The 15,841-nt window shown below is 47.4% G+C and overlaps 1 protein-coding gene across 3 annotated transcripts in view; it reads left to right on the forward strand.

Annotated features, from left to right (window-relative positions):
• The window catches only part of TSC22D1 (TSC22 domain family member 1), an 80,217-nt gene extending 66,571 nt beyond the window's left edge, over nucleotides 1-13,646 (forward strand). Inside the window, exons 1-3 of one of the 3 annotated variants that reach the window (XM_042866411.1) lie at nucleotides 11,343-11,524; nucleotides 11,655-11,706; nucleotides 12,272-13,646. In XM_042866411.1, coding sequence (XP_042722345.1) covers nucleotides 11,400-11,524; nucleotides 11,655-11,706; nucleotides 12,272-12,529 — 435 coding nt within the window. In that variant the 5' untranslated portion in view covers nucleotides 11,343-11,399 and the 3' untranslated portion in view covers nucleotides 12,530-13,646. Of the gene's footprint in view, nucleotides 1-11,342; nucleotides 11,525-11,654; nucleotides 11,707-12,271 lie in introns of those variants that run through there. The other 2 variants (XM_042866412.1, XM_042866410.1) reach the window with 2 other exon arrangements.
• Nucleotides 13,647-15,841: the final 2,195 nt, after the last annotated feature.

Below are 15,841 nucleotides of genomic sequence, written 5' to 3' on the forward strand. Positions count from 1 at the left end.
AGCAAGGAGCATCTTGGTAGTGCCTTTATACCTTATTGCTGCTTCTCTAGGGATCGAGGTACAATGCCCTGCAATCTGACTGACCCTACCAAATCGAGTTTTGGTGGGAATGCAGGGAGGAAGCTCAAGTTTGCCTTAGCTGTTCCCATCTTAGTGCTGTGGTGAGGGAGACAGACTTGGTGTAATGAGAGAAAAACAAATACTTTGAAGTGTGGCTTGCCTGTTTCAATCTGCTTGGCATGCTTTGAAAGAAACATGATGCCCTGTCCTTACAAGCAAGGCTTACCAGGTTCTGGGAAGACCAATTAGAAATATTCTGCACTGTTTCACACGACAGCTCTGATGCCAGTTTAACTTATCTGAGCTCCCTCTTGGCTTTGGGAACAAGCAGCTAATCCCCCTTCTGGCCAGACCAAGATGTTATTTCTGTTGATTTGCTTCCTTTCTGGTTCCTAGCCAAAATACTGCCTTTACATGATGGCTGGTTTGGTTGGTGCAGATAGGTTGGGTTGGGCTTCCCCCTTCCTGTCGTTCCCTCCCCTGAGCTGGGCAAGGTTTTGTTTTTATCATGTAATACCTGGCCATCAGTCATCTCTTCAGTGTCACAACAAGGCAGAGCAGAAAGGCAGCTAAATAACAGATAGCCATGCCCTGAGCCGATTTGCTTGGTCTTTCTTTTTAGTTTATTTGCAAGTTAGTCTTACAAGACAAACATACTGGAAACGCATCTGATATTGATTTAGCAATCAGAGGTGAGCCCAAGTAACACTTGCTAGGTTTGATTTCTGGTGTTGCCTCTCCATTTTTGTGTCTTTTTGTGACTTCCATCTGATTGAGGTGTGTATCAATGTCCCTGTGCTATGGGGGTTCTTGCTGTCGTGCCTTCAGTAGCCTGTGACCTCTTCACGGAGGGTAATTTCTGGCAGTAAACTTGTTTGCAGCGCAAGCTCTCACTGTGACAGAGGATGAGAATGCTAAATGTCCCTGTTCAGTGCAGGGGAGTTGGACTGGATGGCTTTCAGAGGTCCCTTTCAGCTCTTAGGATTCTATGACTATGAATCAGGGTTAGATGGTGGTAGGTGTGTGTAAGTAAGTTTGTAGTCAGCTTGGTGTTACATTTGTGCTAGAAGGCACTGACATTCCTTATGGCCGTGTGTTTCTGTGAGGAGGAATATACAGTATTCAGTTGTGTCCAGGTCTGGAGCCCTCAGTACGAGAAGGCTGTTGGAGAAGGTTCAGAGGAGAGATACAAAGATGACCAGGGGGCTGGAGCACCTCCCCTAGGAAGACAGGCTGAGGGAGCTGGGCTCGTTCAGCCTGGAGAGGAAAAAGCTGTGGGGTGACCTCATTGCAGCCTTTCAGTACCTAAAGGGTGTTGAACAGGGTACCTACAAACAGGAGGGGAGTCAACTCTTTCAAAGAATTGATAACAGCAGGACAAGGGGAAGTGGTTTTACGTTGAGGGAGGGGAGATTTAGGTTGGATGTCAGGGGGAAGTTTTTACTATGAGAGTGGTGAGGTGCTGGAACAGGCTGCCCGGAGAGGTTGTGGATGCCCCGTCCCTGGAGGTGTTCAAGGCCAGGTTGGATGGGGCCCTGGGCAGCCTGGTCTACTATTAAATGGGGAGGTTTGTGGCCCTGCATGTTGCAGCAGGATTGGAGATCCATGAATTTTTGAGATCCTTTCCAACCTGGGCCATTCTTTAAACCTGTGATTCAGTTGCGTGTTGAAGCGATACACAGCGTGGCCCAACTGATGAGTCGTCTTAACGTGGTCTGCAGAAGGCTCAGTCACATCGTGTCTGCAGTTGTCATCCATAGTGCTTGTGGTGATAGCAGCAGGGCTGGGATTTGCCTGGGTAACACATTTTTTTGGAGGGGCTGACCCAGTACTGTTAGTTCCATGACTAATTACTGTTGTCATTAAGTGCTGGATCTTTGAGAAATAGTGTAGCTCAGCTCTTTCTCTACGCAGTGTTAGCAACCTGTAGCAATTACCGTCCGCTTTACGGAACGTGGGAGCTGGCTGCATTAGAGAAATTGGCACTGCTGCAAGCAGATGCGTTGCTCTGAGATGTGAAAACCTAATCGAGAAGATTTTAATCGCTCTTGATGCTTTATGTAACAAAATCACATGATCTTGAGAGCTGCGGTGTCGTCACCATTTGCCCTTCTTGTTTTTGTTGATCGTGACCAACCGCTATTAAACTGTGCCAACTTTGAATAGAAGCAGGTGGATAATCTTTAACGGGCAAGGCTTTGTGATTCTTGAAAGTGCTGCAGAGCTCAGCACTCGCGGTTAATAGTGGAATGCTAATGCTAATCTCATGGCTGCCAAGGATTGAAAAGTATTTCTTCAGGCTGTGGCTCTGGGAAAGCTAATCAGCAGGTACTAAATAGATACATCAATGAAAGTGACGTTTCTCCAGAAACGGGGCTGTGGCAGAATAACCATGAAGGTGTTATTCTTGGAACTGCAGCAACACCTAAAGAGGTATTTATGATGTTTTTAGATGCTTGGTTTACTTGTCTCTTTTATTGTTTCAGTGGTTTCTTAAGCAATCTTCTTTGAGCAAGTACGTAGAAATGCTTCTAAACTTTAGTTTAGACTTTAAGTTCAGACTTTAACAAGTTTGGCACTTGTTTAAAACCATTTCCAACTACATTAATGGCTGAGAGTACTGTGCCATACAGGGTGGCTTACTTATTTACCAGCCTTGAAATATCTTTACTGTCACATACTCTAAGTTTAGTTTCAGCCTTCTTAAATGCTTGGAAAGGTGATAAAATGCAGCTTGCTCTTCTGCAGCTGACATTTGTTAACCTTCTTTTGCACGTAATGAAATGTGCAGTGCATGTTTTATTTTGATCTGATGCCTTTCTAACATTTAAAAGAAATATCATGCAGCTCAGTGAATGGGAAGGGCTGCTTTGTGCTGCTGATTTAAAATACATTTTGCGGGATGAAATACCTCACTTTGCACATTGCACAGTTGTGTGCACAAAAGGCAAACAGCCTGTGGTGGGAGGAAACACAAAATGTGTTCCTCATAGCTTCAGACCTCCGCACTGGTGCTCTTGTTATGCCACACCTTGGGATAGTTAATGCGTTTCGCCTTGTCACGCTGTTTGTGTGAGTGCCTGCAGAGAATGGTTTTCCCCTGTGAGTGCTGCCTTCTTAAAAAAAAGATAGAGATTCATACCTTGGAAAGCCTTCTTTTTAAGTTTTAATACTGTACTGTGGCTGACAGTTTCTGAAAATACGCATGAGCTTTCAAATGAATGTTCAGCTATGCTACATTAATTCATCTGGATGCCTGTGGAACCAGTGTAATGGAAATCTTTTATAATAGCAATTGAAAATAATGACGAGTCTTTTATATTTGAGCAACGCGTGTGTGCAGTCACAAACTGTCCCTGTGTTACAGAACGAGAAATGTAGTACTGAGAAGGTGGTTTCCTACCAGAAGTCGTTGTATCACACAGCACGTAGTGAAAACATGAGGACCAGGCTGGATGTGGCTCTGGGCAGCCTGGTCTAGCAGTTGGCCACCCTGCCCATGGCAGAGGGGTTGAAACTATGTGGTCACTGTGGTCCTTTTCAACCCAGGCCATTGTGTGATTCTATAGGGTGGAATAGAGGGGTGTGATGTTTTGTTTTGTATCAGCTTTGCTGTGTTGTTGAAGTGCTTTACCTAATTTTCACTGATAGAGATAGCAGTACGCTATGACACCTCTGAAGCATGCTGGCTTCATACAGGGAGTTTGGATGCTCTGTTATTTTTCAGCAAGCCATTTCCTGTTTGCTTCTCATGGTGTTGTTGACTTTATTTCTCTTGCAGAGGCGCTCTGATTGTTTTTCTGAGTTAAGACTGTGACTGTCAACATTGGTTGCAAATGAAGGAAAAACTCCCTAACCACTTTAGCAGTTGTTCTTGGCTAATATTGCCAAGTACAGTTATTTTCCTTCCTAGACCGACCCTACTGAATGTGTAGGCCAAATCCAAGGAAGCATTTGGTCTTCTCCAAGTTACGTGCAGCAACTTCTGGGAGGCTGAAGTTGTGTACATCTTGCTAAGAAAGAACAACGAATCCCAGGTCTTATTTTGAGTTCTCAGGGTGCAACACTCGGTGGTTTTTGGGTGAAGGGAATACTGAGTGCAGGAGCCAACGCCTGGGTTTGCTAAGGTGTTGGCTTGGTTACAATACATACAAAAAAACCCTGAAGGCGGGATCAAAAGCTTCAGTATGTCTTGTACTGTTGTATTTCGATTGCTGTTGTCTGGACTTGAAGATCTTCGGTTTGTTTAAAGTGTACCTCAGTGAAGGGCATTCAGGCTTTGTGGTGATAGGCCCAGTCACATACACTGGATAGAAATCCCACCATGCTCCTGGGCTGCTCCTTCCTACTGGTTTTAGAAGGAAGGCTTTAATTCACCATGAGACAGATACTAAGTGGATGCCCTCTAATATGTAAACATAAACCCAAAGATCTGAGAGCCCCTTAAACTTCTCTGTTTAAAGGAAATTGTTCCCTCTACCTGAACCAGATCTCAGTCCTTCCTGGGATTGTTTCAGGCACACTGACATCTTTCTGTCCATCGGTGTAAGTCAGTTCCCTCAACTCCAATCTCTGATTCATTTCAGTGATTCTTCTTCAGTGGCTTGTTTCAGAATGCTGAGCTCTGCAGAAACAGAGCTGAGAAACAGGTTTTGGCAAATGAACTGAAGGCAGGAGCCTACTCAGCTGCACCAGTGCTGCCCTGTGACTCAAACATTCACTTACAAATATTTTTGTTTGTAACTTGTCGTGCCTGCTTGTACTCAACATACTGATTGATGGATCCTTTTGCCCGCCCAGAGCCTCCAGTGTTGGGCAGCAGTAGGGAAGAGACAGAGGAATTCCCCTGCTCTGCACCTTGCAGGGCACGAGTGGTGCATGAGATTGAGGAAATTGGATCTGGGAGCAGTTTTGGACTCTCATGCATGACTAAGTGGGTTGCTCATCTCACCCTTCTGATGCTGGAGTTGGTTTTGTTTTCGTGGGGTTTTTGGTTGGAGGTTTGTTTTTTCAGCCATAAAGATTCAAGGTGTCATCTCAGTGACTGGTTTCTGGAGGATTATGTAATTGCTTCATGCCTGGTGCCTATATAGGAAGGAATTCAGACCTTGCTTTTTGCAAAAGGCTCTTCAAATAGCTTACAAAGTACACTTTAGACAGGTATATACCAGAAGAGTGTCGTCAGCAGTGTTGAGGGAATGGAGTGGACTGCTTCATAAGCAGGACACCATTCATAAACTCAGCCAAAGACGATTACCCAGGTGTTGAATATGCATGAAATAATATGCTGTAATCTTTCCTTCGCAAGTTGTGTATTAAAAGATTATCTTCCGCTGTCTGCAGAATGTCTGGCTCAAGGGTGGCTAAATGTTAGTGCTCAGGGTGCTTCCACAGGTCTCCATCTTCCAGTCTGTAAACTGAGAGCTTTGTAGGAAATCCCTCTGTTCCTCTGGTGTAGCTGTAGGGTACTGGGGGATGCTGAGCCCCCAGCTGAAGGAAAGTGAGGTCTGTGTGTTCTACAGGCTTTGTTCTGCAGGTGACGTGGATCTGTGCCAGCTTCTTGCACTCTCTGGCCTGGAAGGGGGCTACAGGGGCGCATTCAAGATATGCTGAGCTTGCACATCTGTATTCTGGCTCCTTTTTGGTACACATGGGACAGAACCGCAGGGAAGAAATGCTGCGATAGAGTGAGCAGCCCCAGGGCAAAGTCAGGTTGGATCAAAAAACTTATCTGTCTTCACTTTGTTCAGGTCTTGCAGGTATTTTGCATTCTTCTAAATCGGTATTGCTTCAAAATTTCTTCCTTAAGCACGGAAAACTGAAATGGAAGTACCGTGAGGTTTCTTGCAGTTGTGAATCAGTGGGACTTGTGCTTCTGAGCCCCTGAAGGTGTGCCCGGAGCACTTTCCCTGTGCTGGCTGTAGCTGTGCACCCTGATCCTCAGCACTCAGTTCTTCTTGTCCTCATTCCCACAGGAAGGGAAAACAAAAGCATGGGCTGGGCAGGAAAAAGGCATCGTTCAGCCCATGCCCGACTCAGTGATTGATGAGGAGAGCAAGACTTCAGGCTGCACTACACTGCACAGTAAAGCTGATATTTCTTGCATGTTTGTGGGAATTCCCTCCTGCTTCCTGAATGGGTGGAGGTACTTGGTTTTTGGTTCCTGTAAATGAAAGTTTCCATTCAGGTATGAGCACACCAGAGGCTGAAGTTGTGGGAGTGCTGGACATCTGGAGAGAAGCCCTATCCGTGTATCTGCTGAGGAAGAAAGGCAGCATTGAATTCACCTTTTCTTCCACACATGATTTCTGAAGATAAAGTCTGTCAGTGTGCAAGTAGCAGGAAGAACTGTAATCATCTCTACAACTAACTTTGGTTTCCAGAAGGTATCATAAGATATCTCTGTGTGAAATATGGGCTTGGTTTCAAGTATTGAGTTGAAGTGTCACCATCAAAGGAAAAACAGTGTTCCATGAGAAGTATATGCTGGCTGTTAGGCCAAATAACTTCTTGATGAGCATGACTGAATTATTAACTTGTTCAGGATTTCCAATATAGCTTCAGAGGGCATAATTAGAAAAAAAAAAAAAAAAGGACAGGAGGTGGAAGAAAGAGGAAGGAAAGGATTAGTGGTATTAAAAAAAAAAAAAGTGTAAGGGACACAGGCTTTAGAGGGCTTAGGGACAAGGGAGGTGGAAGGAATAAGGTCTGTGCCCCCCCCTCCGCTCAGCACCAGCAAGTGCCCCTGCAGGTGTGACTTGGCTGTGACCAGGTGACTTTAAAAACAGACAAACACAATACAGTGGCACTTCTCAGTCCCAGGTGAAATAGGATGGTTTTGAAGGTGGTGATGAAATCTCAACGTGCTGTGCCAGCTGGGGTCAGGGAGGGGATGTCACACTGTCCTGGGGACCTGGCCATTCCCCAGCCAGCCCTTACTGGCTGTTAAGCATGGAGAACTTGGGCTTTCCAAGCACTCCTTGTGTCACTGCCAAACCACTTGCTGTAGTAGTGAAACCTAAAATTGTGACATTTTCTGACTTTTCCGTGTATGCTGCTTTACAGCACAAAATATGTTTCTTCTCTGCCGTTGAAAGGATTGCAGCAGCAAGGTGTGAGGTTGTGTGCAGCTTTTTTGGTGGTGGGAGAAACAATTCCTAGATATGTATACTTGTAAGGTGCTGGAGTGGTGGATGTATTTCTGCTGCAGTCTCTGGTCAAGAGCAGGACTAAGGAGGGCTTCTAGTTAAAGCAAATATTTTACACTTTGTCATTTTAAGCTTGGATTACACAGTTAGTGAAGCCTGTGATTCCCAGACTGTGTGTTCTTGCAGACGTGTACTTTCTGAAAGATAGGTGGTGTGTAGCAACTGACTCCAGTTTCAGGATTTGGATTGTGATAAACCTTGCTTGATTCTGAGACAGTGAAACAGAACCCACTGGATGTATATGGGACAGAGCCCTTATCCCAGCTGTGCTGCTAGTTAAGTTATCTGTGGGTAAGCTCATAAAATATCCCAAGTCCCTCTCCCAGAACCAGAGTTGCTGTAAGGTGGATCGTATTTTCTTGCAGAGTGCTCTCAGAGCAGTAGGAGTGGATTCTCTGTCTATATCCAAGTATAATACAAACCTTATATTTTATTTTGCCAACATTAAAATGAGTAGATTCATTACACTTCTCTCATTAAAACAACTGGGTTTGACTTTGCAATTAGTTCCCTGTCAAAAAGAAAGATGATATCCTCAGAGGAGCCAAGTGAGCACCACTCCTTGTTCATCTTTTGATCTTCTATGGCTTTCTCCTTGCTTCTGAATGCACCCCGCTGCCTCCCATGCGGTGTGCACAGCAGGATGCCTCTGTGTGTGTACTGCAATCAGAGATGCTGCCGGGTTATTTCCAGAATCCCAGTGGGGCATATGTATTCTTTCCTCTGAATATTTATTTAGCTTTGCTTGCACATCAGGCAACAACAAAACAAAGCAAGCACACACGGAGTACATCACTTTACTAGCAGAAGATCCTGCGTAGCTTTCCCCCCTTTTTGTGTTTTTTTTCCTTAGGTGTAAAACCAACTTCCTCAGAAACTAATAGATGCCAATATCTTTATCGCTTTGTGGGAGAAAAAACAGTTGGAAAAGTGAAAGAACTGCTTAGTATTCGGTGCTGTTTTGTTTAGAGAGATGAATATAGCAATCTGCAGAAGTCAAACCAGAAGATAAAGTATCTGTTGGCCATTGGAGCTGAGCAGTAAGTTCTCCTCGGCTTGATGTCATTAAAGAAAAATCATAGCTGCAAGTTGGAGGCTGGAAGAGGAAGCTGGCTGAGATTTTGTGTTCTTAATTTAGACTCTCTGAATGTTTTTGCTTTTTTTTCATGGTCCTTAGTGTTTAAAAAAAAAAAAATCTGACTTACTGAGGGGAAAACCTTTCTGTGCAGCTTCTTCACTCTTTTATCTTCACTGAAATGGGGAAAATGTCATGGCCTGTTGAGATAAATAACCCTTGATTTTAACTGCAGCCAGCCTGTCCTCCAAGTTGCTACTTTGAGCAGTTTCTGAAAGTTTAATACTGAAGGGGTTGCTGCTAACACAAGGCTTTGAATCGTTGAATATTACAGCAGAATACTGCTTTGTCAATTACTGTCCTGCAGAATCTAATCAATGTGGTCTTCTCTTGAGTAATTTAACCTTATGAGTTTTTCTGTTGCTTTAGTTGAAAGCTGCAGTCTGCAGGATGTCAGCCTGTCTGTGTAGCATAAGATGAAGGTGTGCTGTGATGGTATTGCTTGTGTGATTCCTGGTGTGGTTTCTGTGGCATAATTTGAAGATGAGGTGCAGTTGGAGTTCAGGAGGCGCTTGCATGGGATGTTCAGAGGTGGCACTTGAAGGAAGCATCCATTGATAAGGTACTTGCAAGGTAAAGCGCTTTGTAATGAGCAGCCAGGTTGTGCCAAAGCAGAGCTGTGTAGAGACAAAGTCGTTCTGTGCTGCACCTCATAATACGCTTACAATGAAAAGCACTTCACAAGGAGTGCTTAGCGTGATTAAATTGAGACAAGAGGAAATAACTTAATGGGAGCAACAGAGCTAAAACACTGTGAGTGGTGAAGTTTGCTAAGAAAGAAGAAAATCTTCGGCTGTGGCATATGTTTCAATGTGAGCAGTTAGTTTCTTTCTGAAGTGTGCCTATGGGCTCCTTGCTGAGTGCTCTGTTGAGCACATGTCTGTCAGTGTGTGCCCTGGGATGTGCATCAGGGTGGCCTGGCTGTGCATGGGACAGGAGCTCTGATGAAGGAGCAGGGGCAGCCTGTGGGAGTCTGTGTCTAAAATGCTGCCTCGTGTCCCTGAGTGAGGCGTTGGAGATGGTGAGAAGGCTTTGGGTGATACCACGGTCACCTCCCTGCCTCTCTTCTGATGCTATGGGATAGCAAGCGAGTCCAAATGGCAGCAGTGTGTGTGCAGCATAGTGCAGTGTGTGCTGATATCATGGTGGGATGGCAGGACGGGAGGCAAATCGCTGAACAGGTAAGGAAAAGGGGAGTTTGGAGGAGTCTTTGGAGGGGTTAGGGAAAAGTTCTGCCCCAGAGGGCAGTGGACATGGAACAGGCTGCATAGGGCAGTGGGCACAGCCCCGAGTGCCAGAGTTCAAAGAGCATTTGGATAATGCTCTCAGGCATAGGGTTTCAGTTTTGAGTGATTCCATGTGCAGCCAGGAGTTGGGCTTATTGGTCCTTGTGGGTCCCAATATCTCAAATTGGTATATTCTATGATTCTCTCAGTGCTGTCTTGCTCCTCCTCCCCACTAGATGTTTGGGATGGAGGCAGCACGTGTCGTGTTTGCTGTTGCCTGGCTGATTTGAGAGCTTGCTGCTTTTCCCAGCCATAAAGGGACACTTGAGGCTGCCTTTTCTATGGGGTGGGACAAGCAGAACATGCGTGTGGGTACACAGTCCTGCTTGCGCAGCTGACAGCTTTGTTGAATCACAGCTCAGGCTTGTAGGCAGCTAAAAATAAAGGCAGGAATTTGCTGAAAGCTATCTGAAGTTAATGGAATATGGTTAATGCCTTTAAGTGGGGATGGGACTGAGAATCGTCTCTCTCTCGTTCATGAGGATTTTTTAATATAGATTAGAAGGGGGCAGTGTTGTTTGTTGTTAATTTAGCCTGAGGATGATGTCATTTTGCTGTCATTATTAAATGGCATCATTCCACTTATTTCATAACGATCAATCATTGTGGCAGCAGCAGCAATCATCTTAGAATGCAGCCACTGCTCTATTTTTACATGTGCCAATGAAGGTGCATGCAAATGCCTGCTGATGTCCTGCAGCAGGACAGTGATAATTCACTTATCATTTGTGCCAATCTCAGAGCAGCAGTCGCTGCAGATGCCGGCGCGGGCAGTAATCTGGGGTGGATGATGTAGCTACGCAAGTGCTATATTTGGCCTTAAGGTGATTATTGGGTGCCTTCAGCTTCCCACTGAGAGCAGCACCTGCGATACGCAAGGGACCGGAGGTCTTGCCCTCTAACCACCCGAAGTGGGTTTTTTTCTTTGGCTTTAGTTTTCCTGAGTTATCGATGCTTGGTGTGATGTGATGTGTGTGTGTGTGTGTGTGTGTGTGTGTGTGTATAAGGCGGGCAGCGCGGGCGCTACGCGGGCGTCCAGCAGCCCCGCACGCGTGCCCGGGGGAGCGGCCGTGCGGCCGCGGGCCGATAGGTGGCGCTGTCGGAGCGGGAAGGAGCCCGGCCACCACCGCACGGGCCGGGCCGCCGGGCGGGCATCCCCGCGCCTCCTTACTGTTGATTATTTGGTATTTCTCTAATGATTACGAGTAATACTTCGGTTGTTTTTCTTAATTCCTTCCATTCTCGCGGGTGGGAGAATGGAAGGGATTAAGGGCTCCTCTCGCACGGAGCCGCGCTCCTCTTCCCGGTTGCTCCCGGCGTGGGCACGGCCCCCGCTCCCCCTCCGTCCGCATCTCCGCGCCCCCCACGCGTGCGGGGTCGTCCCGCGTGGGCGCCGCGGGGCGCTGCCGGCCGAAGGGGGGGGGGGGGGGGGGGGGGGGGGGGGGGGGGGACTCTGCCGGTGGGCGGTGCGACGGGCTAATGAGATGCCCGGGGGGGCGGGCCCGCGCGGCGGCTCAGCCAATAGGCGGCGGCGGCCCCGCATAAATTATAGGGGGGGCCGGGATGGCCAGGTTTTGTGCGGCGCGGCGGAGCGCTGACCTCGGAGCTCGCCCAGCGCAGCCCCGCCGCCGGCCGCCCCGCGCAGCCCCGCCGCCGCCCCGCCCAGCGCGTGTGCCCGGGGAGCAGGGCAGCGCTCCCGGCCGCGGTCGCATGAATGCCCAATGTTGTAGACCGGTGGCAATGGATCTAGGAGTTTATCAACTGAGGCATTTCTCCATTTCTTTCCTCTCGTCCCTGCTGGGTACCGACAGCTCCTCCCTGAGGCTCGACAGTAGGTAAATACGCGCCGCGGGCGGGCGGGTGCCTTTGTCCGCGGGGCCGCAGCATCCCGCAGCCCGCGCCCGGATCCGCGTCCCCGCGCCGCCGCTAACGCGCCCCGTGCGCTTCTCTCTGTGTCTCCCGCAGCTCCTCCGGTGCGAGCGTGGTAGCCATCGACAACAAGATCGAGCAGGCCATGGTACGTACCGCCGGGGGTCGCGGGCTGTGGGGAGCGGTGCCTTCACTTACTGTGGGTTTTTTTTTTTTTTCCCCCCTGATTTTTACTTTATTTTCATTCTTTTTATTATGATCGCTTCTCGGCCCTTTAACGCTTTCACGGCTGTTATTTTTTGAACTCGCCCGCAGCATCGCGCATCCCCCCGCCCTAACGCGGAGCAGAGCGGAGCGCCCCGGCCCGGCCGCCCTTTGTTGGCGGAGCGCAGCCCGGAGCCGTTCTCACGGGAGCCTCCGCCGACTGTTGCTAGGCAAACTCCGAGCCTTTAACTCCCGGCTATAAATAACTCGGCCGCTCATTGGTCGACCCGCGCTCTGACGTCACTCGCGGCCGCGCACGGCCGGCGGGAGGGAGGGAAATGCGGCAACCTGCGCCCAGAACTGGCTGCAGCCGGTGCGCGGGGGGCGGGGCTCGGGGCGGGGCTGCGGGCGGTGGGGGCGGGGCCTGCGCGTCCCCCCGAGGCGCACGTGTGCGGCGGGACCCGCGCCCCCGGGCCGCCCCCTGACGCCCTGCCCGCCCGTTCCCGCAGGACCTGGTGAAGAGCCACCTGATGTACGCCGTGAGGGAGGAGGTGGAGGTCCTGAAGGAGCAGATCAAGGAGCTGATAGAGAAGAACTCGCAGCTGGAACAAGAGAACACGCTGCTCAAAACGCTCGCGAGCCCGGAGCAGCTCGCTCAGTTCCAGGCGCAGCTGCAGACTGGTTCCCCGCCGTCCTCCGGCCAGGCGCAGGGCACGGCACAGCAGCCCGCCCAGCCGGCCTCACAGGGCTCGGGGCCCTCGGCGTAGCCATGGGTGGCACCGCCACCCCACCGGCCTCTGGACTGCCTGCAGAAGGGCTGGTGGCGTGCGGCCCATCCCCGGCACCTTGCAGGACTCCGCACCCCGCGTCGCAGCGAGGGGCTCCCCGCACTCGTCTGCCTCCCTCCTGCCTCCCTTCCCTGTGGTTCGAAGGAGGCTCCGTTCTTAGGTTGATCGAGTGAAACAAACTTCTTCCAGACAATTAGCACGAGGACGCTGGGACGCGAGCAGCTTCCGCAGGTGGCCGAGAAACGAAGCTGCATGCCTGAATTTTTTTTGTTTGTTTGTTTTTAAATCTGCTCATCCAGTGACGCGACCCATACAAGTGCTTTTCCAGCTTGGAAACGTGAAGAAATAGACTGGAGTGAAAAACCAAAAGTGATGGCTCAACCCCCATAGTGCACCTGAGTTCCAAGTGAGGACCGGTGCATTAGGACCTCAGAGGAAGAGGGAGAAAGGTAAACTCAGTGTTTAACACTTAACTGTCACCTGAAACCTTAAGTGCAAATATTTGCACCGTTTTCTGAAGCAGTGGACAGGTGCATAAAGCTGTATTATATATAGAAGGCAGGTAGGTGACGTACAGCTGGGTCATAGGAGAATTACAATGAAGGTTATTTGCCTACTGTATATTTGTGTATTTAGTGTAATTACTTTGTAAAATAGCAAACTGTAACTATTTAGGTTGTACAGATTGAGGTTTAGTTGTTTCATTGGCTGATCTGAAGAAGTTTGGGAAGTTTTTTTTTTTTTTTTTAATGCTACATAAATAAGAATGCACCTACGCAACTGTTCAGAATTTGGCAGATTTATGCTGTTTGTGTAACTTCTGAAGTTCCTTGATTGCTGATTATCTTGAAGTAAATCTTTGTTCATTGTAGTTTGGTTCAAGACAGGAAAAACCACTCCAAAAATTACCAAGCCCCGCTAGCAAAGAATTAAAAAAAGAAAAAAAAAAAATTGATTTCCCAGTATGAATTTTTGCATATGATCTGTATAGTAGTATGCATATGTTTTTGTGCATGTTCTCTAAACAGTTGTAACACGTCAATGTATTTAACTGTTGCACTTGTCAACTTTCAATAAAGCATACAATGTTGATAAATCACTGTTTGCATATTGTAATAATGTTAATTGCAGTCATTTCAACATGTTGCAATTGGGCTTGGCATGAGCAGACCAGGAAGCAATGCTGAAATGCCAGGAGCCTTGAGTGCTTTCCCCAAGCTGTGAGCAGAAGAGCGCAAGCAGCACCCGTGCTGGCAGCCATCCTGCAGCTCAGTGTGGCTGGTGTGGGGGCATTACATCTACAGCACCATGAGACCGGGCTGAAGCTTGTGGACGTCCAAGGATACCTCATTTCCACACCCACAGCTCTTACCTTGATTCTTTGTTGTTGTTTGTGAGCTGAAATTGTGTGAACTTGACGCATGGTGCGACATCTACATTTTGGGGTTTTGGAGGAGGACTTGAGCTCTGCACGAAGATAAACAGAGTTTTCCTCCATTTTGGAAAACAAAACAAAACTTCTTTCCTCTTTGGTAGTCACGATTATAACATGGCCAAATTTAAACCTACAAGTGAAAGGCTGCAGGTATGGCATAGCAGTAGCCTGCAGCTGGGGTAGTGGAGGGGTTTGCACTTTTACAGTGGGTCCTATTCAGTGGTGTTAAGGATACGAATCCCAGTTACTTGCAGTGTTCATCGCTGATGAAATTAAATATAAAGTGATCACTCCTTGTTGGAGGCACTTGAAAGCATCCAACTTGTAGGATGGTGCTGGAATTTGACTTCAAATGCAAAGGTTAATTATAAAGTTGTAGGAGAGTTTTCTACATGGTAGCGTATAGAAGTATGAAGAGATGCATTTCTTGGGTTTGCATTTCTTGGGATGCATTTCCTCCCATCTTTGAGAATAAGTAGGTGTAGCAGAGGAAATGAGAAGGCAGTGGGTTCAAAGTCAGGGTAGACCATCTTTTTTTCTGTGACTTAAAGCTTAATTCTTGTGTTGGGTTCAGGTCATGCACTGTTCTGCTGTGCTGCTGCACCAGTGGTGTTACCCTCCCTGGGATCAGCATATCAAAGCAACTGCATGAGCATGTCCCTGTGGGAATGTGAGCTTTAATTCGTAGTTTGCATTCTCAAGGTTTCAGTATGTAATTTAAAAGGATTCTTAATGAGCAAACAACAGAGGGAAAGGCTAGATGCTTTTTTTTTCTGAGGGATTAAGCTAAAATTAGAAATTGATGATAGCCTTTGTGGCAGAACAGCACTTGAATTATCTGAATCTGACAAAAGGAATGCTAATTCTGGTGCTTTGTAAGTGGTTTAATTGTCTCCAGTTGCCTTTATATTCTGAATGTCTCAAGCACTTCCAGGCAGTAATGTTGAGTACATAAGAAGTTGATGTTAATGTGCAGATAGGCCTTTTCACCCTCGCTCACCAAAATTTGCCAACAATGTTTTACGTTCAGAAATGAGATCGAGCTCTGGGTTTATTTCTCCATTTAAAAAACAGCCTGAGCGTATTCAGGATTTTTTTTTGTGTGTCATCTGTTCTTTAATACAGTGTCCAAAAGCTTGAAGGCTTTATGTTAGATAACACATCGATAATCTTAGTACGCTGTGCTTCACTGTTGGCAAATCTGGGCATTTGTTCTTTGCAGGATTGTTTTAATTGCCTTAAAACCACGGGGCCAGCTTCTGGAGCTGGTTATTAAGTTGCTAAAGTTAGGCAGCAGAACTTTGTGCGGAGATGATGTTAGCAATCACTGTCAAAACTGAAGCCTCTCAGTGAAACAGACTCTGTTTGACCAAAATTTCACTTGAGACCAAAACAAAGAGTGGACTTCTCAGCTTGTTGTGTTGTAATACTGCTGGAATGAATTGTTTTGATTTTTGCTTTTGTTCTACAACAAGTCATTTTTCAGAGCACTTTAAATCAAGTGGCCTCAATAGCCAAGATCTGGCAAGTAATTCTAAGTCCAGATTGCCTGCATTCTGAAGGCTTTGGAAATGCTTCAGAAAGAGAAGTCTGAAGCTGTCCGGAGAGCATGGAGGCCAAACCTGCAATACTGCAGCAAGCACAGTGCCTTAGAGATGCCTCTCCCTAATTCTTTTGGAAGAAATCAGTGCCTGGAAGGCAGCTTCCTATCCTCCAGCTGGAGGAAAAAACCCAATGAGGCTATTTGGGAATTACCGCCCTTGGTTTCTGTAGCTCCAGCAAATGTATTGAGATTAATACAAACAAGTTTAATTACTATTTATTCTTTGTGGGGTGGAATAGCAGTGCTCAGCTTG

Source organism: Lagopus leucura, unplaced genomic scaffold (genome assembly GCF_019238085.1).
Source record: "Lagopus leucura isolate 7727_CA_CO unplaced genomic scaffold, USGS_WTPT01 Super-Scaffold_100001, whole genome shotgun sequence".
Classification (NCBI taxonomy): domain Eukaryota; kingdom Metazoa; phylum Chordata; class Aves; order Galliformes; family Phasianidae; genus Lagopus; species Lagopus leucura.